This window comes from Mirounga angustirostris, unplaced genomic scaffold, assembly GCF_029215605.1.
Source record: "Mirounga angustirostris isolate CCGP_5_RB_7025 unplaced genomic scaffold, mMirAng1.0.hap1 SCAF_10, whole genome shotgun sequence".
Taxonomy (NCBI): domain Eukaryota; kingdom Metazoa; phylum Chordata; class Mammalia; order Carnivora; family Phocidae; genus Mirounga; species Mirounga angustirostris.
The window spans coordinates 125,100,918-125,113,754 of NW_026991718.1; the positions used below are offsets into that span (position 1 = coordinate 125,100,918).

General features: G+C 44.5%; 1 protein-coding gene across 28 annotated transcripts in view; it reads right to left on the reverse strand.

Annotated features, from left to right (window-relative positions):
- The window catches only part of ZMYND8 (zinc finger MYND-type containing 8), a 126,130-nt gene that overhangs the window by 59,660 nt on the left and 53,633 nt on the right, over positions 1-12,837 (reverse strand). For all 28 annotated transcript variants that reach the window (XM_064573303.1, XM_064573301.1, XM_064573311.1 and 25 more), the window contains 5 exons: positions 11,789-11,881; positions 10,350-10,437; positions 7,424-7,479; positions 4,101-4,178; positions 2,730-2,845 (listed from right to left, as the gene is read on the reverse strand). In XM_064573303.1, coding sequence (XP_064429373.1) covers positions 2,730-2,845; positions 4,101-4,178; positions 7,424-7,479; positions 10,350-10,437; positions 11,789-11,881 — 431 coding nt within the window. The remainder of the gene's footprint in view (positions 1-2,729; positions 2,846-4,100; positions 4,179-7,423; positions 7,480-10,349; positions 10,438-11,788; positions 11,882-12,837) is intronic.

A 12,837-nucleotide genomic window follows, 5' to 3' on the forward strand; every position in this document is an offset into this window, starting at 1 on the left:
TTAGAGCAGGCCCAGGACAGAGTTAAAGGGAAGTTAGATTTGCTTAACAAAAATAAAGTCTCTGGGGGCAATGTTATGAGAGGCCCCAGAGTCACACAGCTGAGCTACTCCCTACACTGGGCCTCAAGTTTCCTTCTCAGTAAAATGAGAATAAAGCAGCTTCTGCAAAAAGCGCTTAGAACAATGCCTGCCGCATAAAAGGCACTCCATTCACGCCAGCTCGCTCCTCTGCGGCTCTGCAGACATTTGATAAAATATTTCCCGGATTTTTATATGGTATCATGTACGTGTGTGTGTGTGTGTATGTCTATGAAACCAAACCCCCAAAAAGCAAAAATTTTTAAAGGACAAAAAGCACACGACAAGACTCTTCAGAACATGATTTGATCTGTAGGAGCACCTCCCCAGGCTCGCTCTTGTCTTTATTAACCAGAGGATGAAGACGTAACAGGCTGCGCCATTTCTTATTCTGCTCTCCTAACCAATGGGGCTTACATGTGTCCAGGCTTATGCTCTGTTCCACAACCCCAAAGATTCTCCGTGAGAAAGGGACAGCCTAGCCCATCTCTTTAGCCTCCACGTGGTGCTGCTGGGTCTGACTAGCTCTGCTTGAAGAACATCTCCCGGGAGGAAGGGACTTCAGTGGCCTCATCCTGAGAACTCCCAAGGTTCTGCGGCTCCACCACCTACTCCCCACCGCCATGCGGTGTCCTTAACCACGCCAAGGGGCTCCCCTCACCCAAAATGAGCCAACAGTTCGGCACGTTCCCTCCAAGGGAGCAGAAGACACTGAGAGAGTTAGGCAAACCTCACGGGCATCAGACGGGCTGCCGTCTTTTTCACAAATGATGGGGGAGGCAGGGTGCCGGCTTCCACGACAGTTCCTACCTAGAACCAACCTATACCAGCAAGTTCCAGGGAAATGGCCTCGGACTAGGACTAGCAGAGCTCACAGTCCCCTAAGCCACCTTCAGTAGCTGATATGCAGGAGGACATCCATGCAGAATAGGCTAAGCTGAGAGCAGAATCAAAGATGCTAAGAGTCTGAGAATATTTGGTGCATGGGGGCAAGCACTGATTTCCCCCACCCACCTATGTCCTAAATATATCCACACTGGGTCATATTACAGAACGAGAATAATCCCAAATCATCAAGATGGCTAACACTTGCCCTGCTATAATGAAGCAGCGGGAAGATGCACAACCGGATACTAATTCCTCCTGCTCTTCAAAGAAAAGGCAGACTCTGACCACAGCCTGTGTGCTCGGGGCCTTGCCCCTCCCCCATCCATCTCTTACCAGCCTCCCCCGCTCTCCCTGTCCAAATCACCCAGAGCTCCTGCTTCTCCCAGGCACAGCAGGATGGCTCTGTCTGTCCCTCCACCCAGATCTTCACTCAATCCCGGCCATTACCTCCTGATCTGAGATCATCTCGCCTGTATGTTTACTTGTATATTATCTGTCTTCCCCACTAGGATGCCAGCCTTCAGATGGTTGGGGACAGTGTCTGCCTGCTCACCCCCAAATCCCCAGCAACCAGCACATGACCTGGCCCACAGCAGGCAACAAAAGATCTCCAAGCAAAGTGGTCAAAATCAAACAAAGCAAAATACTTCCTATCAAACCCGGGTGCCTGGGTGGCTCAGATGGTTAAGCGTCTGCCTTCGGCTCAGGTCATGATCCCAGGGTCCTGGGATCGAGCCCCACATCAGGCTCCTGGCTCAGCGGGAAGCCTGCTTCTCCCTCTCCTTCTGCCTCTCCCCCTGCTCATGCACACACTCTCTCTCTGTATCTCTGTGTCTCAAATGAATAAAAAAACTCTTAAAAAAAAAAAAAAAACAGGACCCTCTCAGCGAATTCCCATTTTGCCTCCAGACAATGGATTTCTAGCAAAATTCACTCTTTGGGTTTTTTTTATTTGGAAGACAAGCAAAACTGAACAGAGTAACAGTTCGGATTCCAGTGTTTGAAATTATACACTGTATTTTCTGTATATTCTGTGGCTGTATATAATTTTTAGGGTACGTTTTTTAAGTATTCTCCCCAGTACAAACACTTTTTCAAACTACTTGGTAGGGCTTCGAAAGGTTTTTGCCTCGTTTAATCACAACACAGCTTGCTAAAAGAGAACTGAGATATTAACCACGGCTCATCTGGGTCTACCTGTTGTTCACAAGCATGTAGGAGCAGGAACTGCTAAGAGCTGGAACAATTCACTTCCCTGTGAGCAAGGGAAAAGGGGAGGGTAGAAAGGCTGGCAGGGAGGGCTCCCACCTGTTAAAACAGCCACCTCTTATAATTTCCTATTTTAGCTTCAGAGAAAAGGCAACAGGAGGGAACCGCCCAGCACAATGATAAGAGATTCATTTACTGGCAATCTGGGGAAATACTTCTGATCTCTGAAAGCATTATTTTGAAAAGCAATTTGCACGGCAGTTTAATTTGCTCTAGAAAATCCAAAAAAGAACAAGCAGCACTTAAAATAGCTATGGTGCCAGTTTCATCAACAAAACTACGAAAGCAAGATTCTTCTCTTAAACATACCTGAAAACACTGAAGCCCACACATTATCAGGCTTAACACAGCCCAGGACTGTATTTTTAACCACAAGATCACTGGTTGGTGTCATGACAATAAATAACACAATAATACTCTGCCCCTGCTTGCATCCATCATAGTATCAAAGGTGCAGTTAACGCTATACGTTTGCAGCCGGTTTGAACTCCCACCTGTCATGTTGTCCAAAGAAACGAGCATCAACCTGCCCATCTTTATCCCGCAGAGCTTTTGCAGGCCAGAATGGAAACCCCTTCAGTTTTGCCCAGACCAAAGGATGTGGATTGCTCTAGGAACAGAAAAACAAAATCCAGAGTTTGTATGTATTTGACAGCAAGACACGCATATAAAGCTTGGTGTGTGGCGAGACAACAAGGCCACCAACTAAATGAGAACAGTTCCAGGCAAGGTCTCCCAAGTGGGCTCGCCTAGGAGGGCATGAGGCCAGTAGGCCCGAGGCAAAGCTGGTTCTGGGGGTGAACGACAAGACAGAAGGACGGAGCACCGACAAGACCAGGCTTCGACCCTGGCTCTAATGCTATTACCCGGGTGGCCGTGAGCAAGAGGGTCTACCTTCCCCTGCAACATGGAGACAGCAATGCCTACACCCTCCGTTAAGTTGGGGGATTAAATATGCATTATAACTGGCAGGTAACAAGGGGTAGAATTAGCCACCTTTGTCCTTCATTGAGGCTGCCCAGAGCCTTAATTATGCAGGTGTTCATTGCCAAAGGCAGAAGAGACATAAACTATGTTCTACTTTTCCACTTTATTGGCCCCCATCTTGCCTCCCAGTAAGCTCCACCCCTACCCTCCTCCCACCCTCCCATCAGGCCACCCCAAGAACACACTTCTCTGCAGAACACCAGTTTGGAAAATGCAGATCCATGAGGAAAACAGGGTGATTTTTCTCTCCCCAACCCCTACCCCAAACCACCAAGTTGGAGAGACCATGGAGGCAATCCAGAGAGGTATTTCCAAACCTCTCAACACAGATCCAAAAGAACACACTCACTGCACTCTCTTCCCGCTATCTGCATTACCGAGGGGCGCCCCCTCCCCGATGAGCTCCTTCTTGCTCTCCACCCTGCAGCCCGCCCAGAGTTAATAAACCCAGAAAGTCACAGTGCTCCCTTTGGCACATGAATTTTCAGCCCCAGAGCTTTATTCTATCTGGATCACTTACATTCTGCCATAACTTTATCACTTCAAAAATCATTTAAAAACTTCACCCAATGGGGCACCTTGGTGGCTCAGTCGTTAAGCGTCTGCCTTTGGCTCAGGCCATGATCCCAGGGTCCTGGGATCGAGCCCAGCATTGAGCTCCCTGCTCTGCAGGGAGCCTGCTTCTCCCTCTCCCACTCCCCCTGCTTGTGTTCCTGCTCTCGCTATGTCTCTGTCAAATAAATAAATAAAATCTTTAAAAAAAAAAAAAAACTTCACCCAAAGTTTCACCGAATAAACCACCTGGACAAAGTAGCCTTGGGTAGCCATCTAAGGCATGGGGCTCAGAAAATGAAGTAAGGAAAAGAAATGCAACTTACACAAGGCTCACAAAACCAGTTATCTCGTTTTTGGCAAGCAGCTAGGTAACACTCTGGACATACTTCAATTTCATTCATCTGTAAAGCAAAAACACGTTAGGATGTGTCATCCCAGGGGCCTCACATCTGGAGGCCCTCAAGGAATGCATGATGGTGTTAGCAGTTAAGGTTAGCTAAACCAGGTCCAACAGTGGGGAACACCTTCAAGAAGAGTCCAGCTATCCCCCACCAACCCCCATGCTTCACCTAACCCAAGCCACCACCATCACCACCTCCTCTCTCTCTGGACCACATCCGGATCAGCTTCTACTCTTGTGCCCACTGCGGTCCATCCCCCAAGACACAGCAGCAGGGACATCGTGTGCCAACGTTTATCTGACCGTGGGTTGCAACCGGAATCTCTGAGGTGCAGGACAGTCCCCGGGACAAAGAATTCCCCAGCCAAAATGTCAGTAGTACAGGAAACTAACAGAAACTAACAAGGAAATCTAAACTCCTGATGAGCTCCGTCAACGCCAAGTGTGTCCAGGCCTTGGGCCTCCTGAGCTCCCCAACCACCTCCAGAACAGCTTGGCCTCTGCTCATTGTGCTCAATTCCCACACATCTCTAATCACACCATCCAGGGCAGCAGGTGCTCAATACCCTGTTGCCTTATTTTCTCTCCACCGACGACAATCTGAAATTGTGTAGTTTGCAGACCGTCCTTCTCCCTCTTGAAAAAGTACATTCCCCTAGGATATCTACGTCTGACCTAGAATCAAGGACCCCAGAAGCCCCTTTCTGGGATCTCAACTCAGACTCCACCATTTTCTAGCTCTGTAACTCTAGGAACGGTTGCTTATCTTGTCTGAGCCTCCATTTCCCTCCCATTTCCTAATGTACAGAATGGGGATGCGAGCAACACCTACCAAACGGATTCTAACAATTATAGGAGATAAATGTAAAGCACTTCGAGTGTCACAGTAATCAATACATTAGTTAACATTGATCAGAGATCTCTGCTGGGATCACCAAAGTGTTCTACAGGTTCTGACCCATTTATTCCTCACACTCCCTTCGAAGGCAGGACTGCTGTTACCCCCATGTGACAAATGGAGAAAATGAAGCCCCAGAAAGTCAGGACACCTGCCCAAAGTCTCACAGCAGTAAAGTGACAGGGCCAGGACTTGAACCCAGGCAGTTATAACATTATAACTAATAATGTTATAACTATAATTGACTAACTTAAAGGTGAGTGAATAAATGAGTGAATAAAGGAGCAAAAGAATACATGCATGAATGAATGATGGCATATAGTTCCTCCTTCTACTCACTCTACTTGTACGCTATTCCAAAGGTACTGGGTAAAGAAGGTGGTAACGTCAGGTCCAGGAGAGCCCTGCCTTGGACCCACACAGGGGCAATGTATTGCCAACAGGTAGAATCAGAAATGGCAGACACAAAGTATCTGGGTTCAGTAAATTCCAGCTCAGGGCAACCCACCAATGATTAAAAGCCTAGGCTTTAGCTCCCAAATATAGGAAAACAAATGAATCCCCAAGGGGGTAACAACTGGACAACTCATTCATACAAAACTCCAAATCAACAATAAACATATCAAAAACAGTCCATCGGGCACCTGAGTGGCTCAGTCGGTTAAGCATCTGCCTTCGGCTCAGGTTGTGATCCCAGGATCCTGGGATCGAGCCCCACATCAGGCTGCCTGCTTGGCGGGGAGTCTGCTTCTCCCTTTCTGTGCCAATCCCCCTGCTTGTGCTCTCTCTCTCTCTCACTCTCTCTCTCAATTAAATAAATAAAATCTTTAAAAAACAAAAAACAAAAAAAAAAACAGCCCATCACCACTTGTCTTCAAAGAAGTGCAAACCAAACTCATAGTGACATGCCCGGTTTTACTAATCGCATTGCAAGAACTTCCAATATTGAGAAGGACACAGAAAAACTACCATACTCACCCATCCCAGGCTGCTGTTTAAGATGCTACAGCTTTTCCCGAAGCCAGTGAGGAAATATCTACCTAGAGCCTTAGTATAAATGTTAGAAAGGTACCTATCATGTCTAAGGGCTGACATTTCTAACATTTATACTAAGAAAATCATCATAACAGCTATGAAAAATTCTATTGTTCCTGTGTGTTTAATTACAATGGGGAAACACTCAAACTAAGTGAAAAATATAAATTGTAAAACTCTCTATAAAAATAGGTAGAGGGTGCCTGGGTGGCTCAGTCGTTAAGCATCTGCCTTTGGCTCAGGTCATGATCCCAGGGTCCTGGGATCGAGCCCCACATCGGGCTCCCTGCTTGGTGGGAAGCCTGCTTCTCCCTCTCCCACTCCCCCTGCTTGTGTTCCCTCTCTTGCTGTGTCTCTGTCTGTCAAATAAATAAATAAAATCTTCAAAAAAATAAAAATAAAATAAAAATAGGTAGAAATGGACATACCCTGAGATATCCAAGTGTTTTCCTTACAAATGAATGGATGAATGAATGAATGAATGAATGAAGTACACAGACATGTTTAAGTCTATTACATCTCGGTTTTTCGCTCTTATGAAGGGGGTCTAATAAAGCCTCCCTGGTACTGTTTCTGCTCCCAGCCTACCCCACAACCAGTAGGGCCTCAGGGCCTTTCTTTCACATCATCAAAACTATATTTCCAAGAGGGAATGACTCTCCAGGACTCTCCAGGCCACTCCCTGAAAAACAATCAGGACCTTTCCAAGACATAACATCAAAACCCAAACATCTTCCCTAAGAAGAGTAAAAGGGGCCTGGCCCAATGCCACAGATTGTAGGGTGAACAAATCATGAGCCCTATCTATGCAACTAAGAAAACTCAGGATGCCCAATGCTTGGGCTTGACCATGACTCAAGACTGAGTAATACAAGGTCATTTCCACCTCCCTTAGATCATGGGTAAGATAAGGGTGGTTTATAACATACTGGGGTCTACTCTTTGTCGCTTTTACTTTTCTTTGAAGACAGGGGGGCACTGTATGTGCCTCAATAAATCCCAAAATTGGGATGCCTGGGTGGTTCAGTCAACTGAGTGTCTGCCTTCCGCTCAGGTCATGATTCCAGGGTCCTTGGATCAAGTCCTGCATCAGGCTCCCTGCTGAGCAGGGAGCCTGCTTTTCCCTCTGCCTCTGCCTGCCCCTCCCCCTGCTTGTGCTTTCTGCTCTCTAATAAATAAAACCTTTTTAAAAAATAAATAAATAAATCCCAAAACTGCCACAGCTACCCACTGAGAGATTATGCAGATAGAAACCAGCCACCCCAACCCCTCACTCTGGGTGCATTTAAAATCGGACAGTGGTAAACACATACCTCATGCTCACAGATTTTGATGACTACTTTTGCTATCTGCGTCAATTTGTGATTTCCTAAAGGAATAAGAAAGTATGATTAATTCAAATGGAAACACGATTATTAACACCTAACCATGGGGTTATACTTCCACTAACAACCTTTCAACTTGCTTCCCCCCAGGATTAAGCTTCAAAGGCTAAAAACCAGAAGATTCTGGCTCCTGTTATTGGTTCAAATTATGTGACTTCTCCCCTAAACACTGAGCAATCTTTGGTGCCTCAGTGTCATCTCTGAAACTGAGTAATTTGTGTGGGATTCCTACAGCTGACAGGTTAATATCTGGAACATGCTTTCACGTTCGAAAGGCTCCAATTAGTGGAAAGGAGCCTCATTCGCCCATTGTTCCAGACTCCACATGTAAAGTAACAGGGGAAAGAAAATTAGCTCTGCTGGGCCTGGTGCTTCGAAATACATTTTCTTATTAACTCCTCAAGAAGCTGTACTAGGAAGCAGGTATGAATGTTCCCCTTTCATTAATGAGTAAGCCAAGGCTCAGGAGTCATTCTTACATGAGACTACTTAGCTAATGAGTTGAAAATCTGGCCCCAGGTCTAACTCTAAATCCCCCACCTGCACACTAAACCAGAAGACAAGATGGCCGAAAAGTCATGCTTTCTTCAGACATTATATTTCCAGACATTGTCAATTTCTCGGCAAAAAGATTTTACATAAACACACACACACACACCTAGATTTCTGGCTTGCCTTGAAAACTCAAAAAATCTGATAACTCTGTGTCCAAAAACGACTGGGGTATCCAGTGGTGACCCCTTCAGGCCAGGTAGGAGTTCATTCCCCCAGTTTATCAGGCTCTAGTTCTTCCCTTGGCCAATGGCCATGTGGGCTTGTGCTGCTATTTGTCTGCCACCTGATCTCATCCACTTGCTCATGTGATCTTACCAGCCTTTCTATATATTTGAGTTAATAATCTTTACATGAATTTTCAACCGAGTGCCTCTCTCTCCCCTCCCGATACCAGTGGCCCCACTACTGAGCTAATAATGCAGAACATGTGCTTTGAGCAGACAGCCACCCACTCATACGTCTTCCCTTATACATTAGCTAACAATCTACTCTAGGACCATAGAGTAAGAAGACAAGGCATCTGCTCTTCAAGATCTTACACCCAAAAAAAGGAAAAAAAAAAGATCTTAACATCCTCAAACAAATAAAATTAGCACCATCCAGGAAGTGTGATAAACGCTACCATGGGCAAGTACAGGTACTATGAGATCTCCTAACGAGAGCACCTGGTATGGTCTGGGTCCATAAGTGAAGACTCCTCAGAGGACGAATAGGCTGACACTAAAGGATAAAAAAAAGTCATCAAGGCAGAGTGTTCTAGCAGGGAACAAGAGGAACAGAATGGAGCAGGACACTGGAAGAGCTACCTGGCCAGAAGGCAGACAGACAGGACTGTGGGAGAAGGTAGGGCAATATGAAAGGTGCCATGAGAGGAGATTTTAATAGGAATCCTCTTCCATTCTGTCCAGAAGGCTCAATCCACAAAAACGCAACTGACACAACTTTATCCAGAATACAAAGAACTCCTAAAATGCAATAATAAAAACACAAACCACCCAGTTCTTGAAATGAGCAAAAGATGTGAATACATATTTTACCAAAAAAAGAAACACTAATGATTAATAAACACATGAAAAAATACACAATATCATTAATTCTAAGGAAAAGGTAAATGAACACCACCATGACGTAACAGTTCACACTTCCAAGTATGGCTAAAATTAATAAGACACACAACACCAAGTGTTGACAAGGATGTAGAGCAACTAAGACTCTCCTATGCATGGCTAGAAGAGTAGAAAATGATACAACCACTTTGCAGAAAGTTTGCCAAAATGTCTTGTAAATTTAAATAGAAACCTAGTCGGGGCGCCTGGGTGCCTCAGTCGTTAAGCGTCTCCTTCGGCTCAGGTCATGATCCCAGGGTCCTGGGATCGAGCCCCGCATCAGGCTCCCTGCTCGGCGGGAAGCCTGCTTCTCCCTCTCCCACTCCCCCTGCTTGTGTTCCCTCTCTCGCTGTGTGTCTCTCTCTGTCAAATAAATAAATACAATCTTTAATAAATAAATAAATAACTAGAAACCTAGTCAATGACCCAGCACTACCACTCCTAAGTATTTACCGATGAGAAATGAAAATAAATGTCCAAAGACTTGCACAAGAATGTTCACAGTGGCTTTATTCCTAACAGCCAAAAGCTGAAAATAACCCAAAGATCCTTCAAAATCCACAAAGGGAATAGATAAATAAATTGTATGCTGATACAGTGAAAAACCACTCATGGTAAAAAAAGGAACAAGGCAACTGATACATACAACAACATGCATGAATCCCCAAAAAAATTACACTGCATGCAATCAGCCAGACACAAAAGAATGCACTATGACTCCATTTGTATGAAATTCTAGAATATGTAAAACTAATTAGGGGCAGAAAAAACCAAGGAGGGTGGATTTACTGGTAAGGGACAAGTGGGAATATAACAGAGTGATGGAAATACTCTAGATTTAATCTGAGGTTGTAGTTATACCTTTGAGGTGGGTTACACATTTGTCAAATTCAAAGACTGTATTCACAAAATCTATCCATTTTTTCTATGTAATTATTCCTCCATAAAGTTTCTAAAAAGGACAGGTAAGCAGCATCATATAGCCATGAGCCACTATGGATACCAGCTCATCCCTTAAAATGCACAGAGTCACCGTCCCCTATTCACACATACTAGCAATCTATATACAAATATTCTCAGTTTTTGGCCCTGGCGCAGGAAAAAAAGAGCATGATTCTTTAGGAAGGGTGGGAGATTGAGCAAAACACACAGCATAAACACTCTCTTTTTTAGGAGCCACCTAAACCACCCACCTCCATTATAAATGATGCAGTTGTGCAAAATCCACTTTGCATCGGCCAGGAAAGCTTCTGTGCATCCATACATTTTCTTTTTAGCATTCTGGGAAGAAAAGCCAAGGAGCATAATAACCTGTGAGTCTGTACAAGCCGCAGCCAATTAACACCTGCGTCCCCACATCATTTTTCTTAGCAGTCATTTGCCAAATTAATTAATGCTTTTACCCATTTCCCAAGATGCTATTATATTTGAGACCTAGAGCTCCATAAAAATAAAATTGCTGAATTCATCACAGTAACTTGAATTGTTTCCTCTTATACCAGCTGTCATTTATCAAGCAGCCCCTTTCAAGAAACGAGGATATTTTATATACTGACATGGTTTTTATTCATTGTAACAGCCTCACATAAGCCTTGTGACTAAGAACGCCAATGACACACTATCATCACCACTTTACAGACAAGAATACTGAGGTCTGGGATTGTTAAGGAACTTCTGCAAAGTTCTAACGCTATTAATTTGTGAAGCTAGGATTCCAACCCTGTCTTTTTGGAATGCCTTCTTTTCTTGAAAACCATGAGGGTGTGTGTAATTTTTCAAAGCAGGTTCGATTGAGCATTTGGGGGTCAGCAAGACAATATAAGGTTTTCTCCTCATCCATGCTTTTCATTCCCCATATTTCATGCCAAAAATTTGAAAATTAGCACCAGGGTGATATGCACAATCTAAAGCATTCCAAGTGTAATTTTCAGGATGGAATTTTAGCCTGAACTTTTCAAAGCACCTTCAGGCATTAAGGACATATCCCTAACAGTGGAATAACTTCTAGGAAGCCGCATCTTTATCAGTACTCTGAAGGTTTCCCAAACACTTAATTTTCTTTTTTCTCCTTCCTGCTGCCCTCATTAGCACCTCTGACAGAAAGAGAAGAGGAGGTAAGGCTCAAATCAATCAAATCACTGATTCATAGAAGTGTGACTTTTTCAGCTCAATTTTCAGACAATCACCAGCAAAAGTAATATTTGGAGCTCATCAGTGGAATTCAACACTCCATTACAATCCTTGGAAGAATGTTACAGAAGTTAAGGGATCAAGAGTTCTTCCATCCAAATAAAAATGGTGCAGAGGGGGGGCGCCTGGGTGGCTCAGTCGGTTAAGCGTCTGCCTTCGGCTCAGGTCATGATCCCAGGGTCCTGGGATCGAGCCCCGCATCAGGCTCCCTGCTCTGCGGGAAGCCTACTTCTCCCTCTCCCCCTCCCCCTGCTTGTGTTCCCTCTCTCGCTGTGTCTCTCTCTGTCAAATAAATCAATAAAATCTTAAAAAAAAAAAAAATGGTGCAGAGGATAGGCAGAGTAATCATCTAACTTGAGATGGGGCACAGGGAGTGAGGGAGGGTCTTTAGTCATCTCGGGAATTGTGGCTACAATGGTGAGGTTCTTTGATGGAAGCCAACCTTTTCCAATGTACAAAGGTCCATAGGATGGAAGATGTATTCCGCATAGTCAGGATGCTGTTCCAATGGAACAGGCTTCTGGAATGCATCTGTCTATAAAAGAAAAGAAAAGATGCACACACACATGGAGACACAAACCCATCATTACTGTGGAAAACAAAGCATTAATAGTAACAAAGGTACTTTCAAAATGGAGACAACTTTTCAGACAATACAGTTCTAGTGGTTTCCACAAAGAATGACCTTGGGGAGTACTAAGCTGGTTCAGCTTCCAGTTCTGCCTGGTTATCAATAATCATGTGGGGGTGCGCCTGGGTGGCTCAGTCGTTAAGCATCTGCCTTTGGCTCAGGTCATGATCCCGGGGTCCTGGGATCGAGCCCCGCATCTGGCTCCCTGCTCCGCGGGAAGCCTGCTTCTCCCTCTCCCACTCCCCCTGCTTGTGTTCCCTCTCTCACGGTCTCTCTGTCAGATAAATAAATAAAATCTTTAAAATAAATAAATAAATAAATAAATAAAATAATCATGGGGGGGGTTCTTTTGTTATTTGTTTAGTTTTCAAAATATATCCAAATAACAGGTTCTGTCCTCTTCTATTAAGATCGACAAGAACAACACACCGTCAGCTACTTCAGACGTGAACTCTGAATAAGGCTTATCTATATCCTGCAAACATCCATAACCAGAACAGACAGTAAAATGTGGCCATACCCAGAGATGACACACTTAATAAAGTCCCCCCCTAAATGCCAGCAGGTATTTTACACTTGGGGGGAAAATTCAGACAGTGAGATTTTGCTCCTCCTTCAAGAAGCCAAATTACCTCAACACAGAGACTATGTCAAAGTTTTTCATCTTGTGCCATGTTCTTAAGCCCTTACGTGAATCAGCTCAAAATGCAAGGCCCGGTTTGTTGATGGACTGTTTTTACTTATCAATATTTAAAAATCTACAAGATTTGGGGCACCTGGCTGGCTCAGTTGGTGGAGCATGCGACTCTTGATCTCAGGGTTGTAAAAATTCAATCCCCACATTGGGTGTAGAGATTACT